The sequence below is a fragment of the Rhinoderma darwinii genome, chromosome 7 (genome assembly GCF_050947455.1).
Source record: "Rhinoderma darwinii isolate aRhiDar2 chromosome 7, aRhiDar2.hap1, whole genome shotgun sequence".
NCBI lineage: Eukaryota > Metazoa > Chordata > Amphibia > Anura > Rhinodermatidae > Rhinoderma > Rhinoderma darwinii.
The window spans coordinates 2,221,443-2,225,264 of record NC_134693.1 but is presented as its reverse complement, the minus strand read 5'-3'; the positions used below and the strand labels follow the sequence as shown (position 1 = coordinate 2,225,264).

The window sequence follows — 3,822 nt, the reverse complement described above, 5'->3', positions numbered from 1 at the left end:
CATCCCATCAATAGAAGCCCAGACCGGACCACAGATCAATCAGTAATTTGTCGTTATAGCGTGGTCGTAAACCACGAGACACATCAGACCGGCCACGAACGACAAGTCATACAGAAATCGGCCGTCTGACATCATGTATGGAAATGTGGATAAAGAGCACCTGAACTTTAAATCAGTAGAAGCTTGGGGGTAGGTGGGGGGGGGGGGGGGGGGGCATTTTTTTTTTTTTTTTAAATATTTATCTATAGAACACACACACACACACACACACACACAACCTTGTGTAACCGATATCGGATTGTCATTTATTCCTTGTCACAAACCTTCGTTTTTATTTTCCAATGAATGACTGAAGTCTTGAGATCTTTGACCAATATGGATTTTATTGTACAGTTATTTACAAGGTATCAGGAGGCAGTGCAGACAGTACCTGGTCCCCCCTTCTAAAGGGAAAGCAACGAGGAGAGATCGTCAAACATTAAAAGTATTGTACAAAAAGAACAGTGTAAAAAAAAAAACAACCTGGGCCCGAAGAGTGCTGATGAGTAATAAATGCTATGTACAGGCTCCGTGCAGTGCGCACTTGCGGCCAATAGGCGGCGCTGCAGCACAGATAACTGGTGACGGGCAGTAATTGCACTTTAAGAGCAGAGTTTTCTGAATACTTCAGTTTAATAGAACGTAACCCCAACACTTCTGGAGTCGCCCCTTCCCTCCCCCACACTTTCTAGACTCTTACAGTATAATCAAGAGTATAAAAAGTAGCTGAAACTTTCAGATCAGCCAAAATAAAAACTTCAATTCACCTTACAAAAATGCAAGAAGCGACATTTTTACAAATATTGTACAAACGCAGAAAACGGTCAAGTCCTCCCTGGGTTCTGACTCTTTAAATAATATATTTCTATTATAGATCTGGTTGCCACCTGCCGGGCAGGCTCCGCATTAAATAGCCCAATGTACAGACATATATACAGCCCCTCATGCTGTATGGGGTGTGCAGTCTCTGGGTGAGGGGCTCACATGTGCCTCTTCATGTGCAGGGCCAGGTGGTCGGAGCGGGAGAACGCCCTCTCACACAGGTGACACTGGAATGGTCTGTGGCCAGTGTGTTTGCGGAAATGGCGAGTAAGTTCATCTGATCTGGCGAATTTCCAGCCGCAGCCTTCCCAGTTGCAGTGATAAGGCTTCTCACCTGAGGAAGGAACAAGGAAGGGGGTATTAATTACTCATATACATCATAAACACCCCCCACCCACACAACCGCTACTGGAATCATCTATGGGGGTAATTACTGAATAGATGGCACAGATGGGGGCACAGTTGAAATAACGGAGTCCTCCAAGTATTACCCAGAAGGTCATTACTGAAGGGCAGGCAGGGGGTGACAACGTTCACCAGGAGGTCTATATACACATAGGGGTCTGCACAGGTGACATTTGGAGGTGGATGGGACACATTGACGCTGCTTCTTACCTGTGTGCGTCCTCATGTGCGCCTTCAGGTGCGAGCTCTTGGTGTAGGTCTTGCCGCAGCCCGGATACTCGCAGTTGTGGGTGGCAGTTCTCTTCCGGGCCCATGAGCGGCGCCCCCTCTTTGGTTTGCAGTCATCTGGGGGGTTCATGGTCGGGTAGTATTCCAGCAGCGGGGATGAGGGTGGGGTGACCATCATACCATGCATGGCCGGGTGCACCTTCATAGGGTCCCTGTACACCCCAAAGTGTCCATGGAACTGTGGGGGAGCCTGGCCCGGGAAGGCAGGGGGGTACGGCTGGTATTGCTGGGGTAGAAAATGTAGCTCGGTGCCCAGCAGGTGACAGTCATTCAGAGTTATCTCCTCAGGGATGCCGTCTGGGCCGATCCTGTATGCGGGGCCCCCCAGGTGCATGATGGTGCCGCTCTTGTGCTCCAGCAGAGGCCCGGACATGCAGTCGGGGGTAGTCGGGGCGCTCAGCATACAAGACTGCTCCGGCCGTTCCTTCTTTATCTTATGACCAAGATGCTGGAGCTGCTCCATGGACAGGGGCCCGTGAGTGTCCATGCCGGTGCCCCGCAGCTCCGTGTATTTCCTAACGCAGGACATGTGGGGCTTCATGTTGTACTCAGGTGGGGGGTCCATGCAGGGCAGGTCAGGGGTCAGCAGCTCGGCCACATAACTGTGCTGGGGGCTCCCATACTTGTGTCCAGAGGGATACGAGCCGTCACTGTCGTATGTGGTGCTACAGCTCTCGGGGGTCTCAGGCAGGGGGTAAGTGTGGCCTCCGCTTCCCCCACCAGGATTATTGGTTGTGTGCGACAAAATAAAGTCCAAGTCCACAAATTTCCCCAAGTCGTCGTCTTCCTTTTTGATGCTACAGGTGTCAATCATGGTGTAGCTGATATCGTCCATATTGAGCTCCTGCGGGGAGAGAACAACGTTAGCAAAAGCGCAACTGAAAATCGCAGCGACCAGCAGCAATCCCGGCGCCACTACATCATTGTTATTATTACTGGAACCCGTCCGACAAGTTTCTAACAATCACTGAGCAAACATCGCAGCCTCCCCCTCCGGGACACCGACTGCTGCGCGACAAGCGGCTCCCTATGTACTAAGAATCCGCGCAATCCCCTGGAAATCGCTTCCATAAATTTCGAAGAATTTGTAAACACTTGACAAGTTCCGGACACATTGTAACATTACAGACGATCCGGACACTGTACACGTCCTGTATACACTGCAGCTCTTATACACCGTGTCATCAGATAAACTCTGCTACATCGTGTGCCCGCACTAGACATTACATTGGAACATGCTCGGATGACGATGATACTTTGTAACCTTTAGAAGTTCTAAAAACTTGGTAACATTAGCGGGATCGCGGACACACGAGGATCTAGAACGAATTAAAGACCGAAACATTGTATCACCACCCCGAGCGCTGGACACAACTTCCTACAACTGGATACATTGTCTCCTCTGCTACATCGTTGTCCACACTAGACACATTCTGGACACAAACTTTGTAGCCTTCTGCAGCTCAGATACATTGTATCAGCACCAGCTGAGCTCCGTAACATACAATACATTGTGACCTGTTTGGACACTGACCTGGACCATGCTGAGCTGCTTGTCGTGTGCCGGGGGGAGGCTGGAGAAGGTGACGCTCATGCTGCGGGACCAGTGCGGGCTCCGATCTCCGGAGGATCCGACAATCTAATAATCCGCTCCCGAGGCTGCAGCCGCCTGTTAAGCCGGCGCCTCATAAATATTCATAGACACTGTCCGCTGATTGGCTGCTACTTTTATTTGTACACAGAAAGTAACTTGTGGACCCCGCCCCCATCCTCAGGCTGACACATCACGTGGTGTTAACATGTCACATGTAATTAACATGTAATGAAAGGCGACGGAAGATAAATTGTATGTACACAGAGCAGGATATTATATATATTATACACATACACACACACACTATAGTCCAGGCAGATCGTATATATTATATACACACACACACACACACACACAGTGTAGTCCAGGCAGATCGTATATACATTGTATCTGCACCAATTATAAAACAAAAATCTAAATATACACAGTTTATAACATACACAAATATTAATCACTACAAAGAAAAAAAGCGCAACTGTACTGCTCTCACTATTACACAATCTCACACAGCGAGAGTGACGCAAACCTGCACATTTATTACCATGTCCACATTATATACATCACCCTGCACACATATACATACACACACACACACTATGTGCATGTATGGGTGTATATATAATGTCTATAGTGTTATTTATGTATAGTGTGATGTGTGTATATATATATATATA

General features: G+C 48.3%; 1 protein-coding gene across 1 annotated transcript; it reads right to left on the bottom strand.

Annotated features, from left to right (window-relative positions):
- Positions 1–363: 363 nt before the first annotated feature.
- LOC142657004 (Krueppel-like factor 4) lies at positions 364–3,182 on the bottom strand. The gene is made up of 3 exons (XM_075832056.1): positions 3,089–3,182; positions 1,477–2,398; positions 364–1,195 (listed from the first exon to the last, which is right to left on the bottom strand). Exons 1-3 carry the CDS (start codon positions 3,146–3,148, stop codon positions 1,020–1,022), a joined length of 1,158 nt encoding a protein of 385 aa, XP_075688171.1. The 5' UTR covers positions 3,149–3,182; the 3' UTR covers positions 364–1,019.
- Positions 3,183–3,822: the final 640 nt, after the last annotated feature.

Coding starts and splice junctions, on each gene's coding strand:
- LOC142657004 (XM_075832056.1), bottom strand. CDS start 3,148: ATGAGCGTCACCTTCTCCAGCCTCCCCCCGGCACACGACAAGCAGCTC. Junction 2,399..3,088: donor AGCAGCTCAGCATGGTCCAG/GTCAGTGTCCAA, acceptor CTCTCCCCGCAG/GAGCTCAATATGGACGATAT. Junction 1,196..1,476: donor GCACATGAGGACGCACACAG/GTAAGAAGCAGC, acceptor TTCCTTCCTCAG/GTGAGAAGCCTTATCACTGC.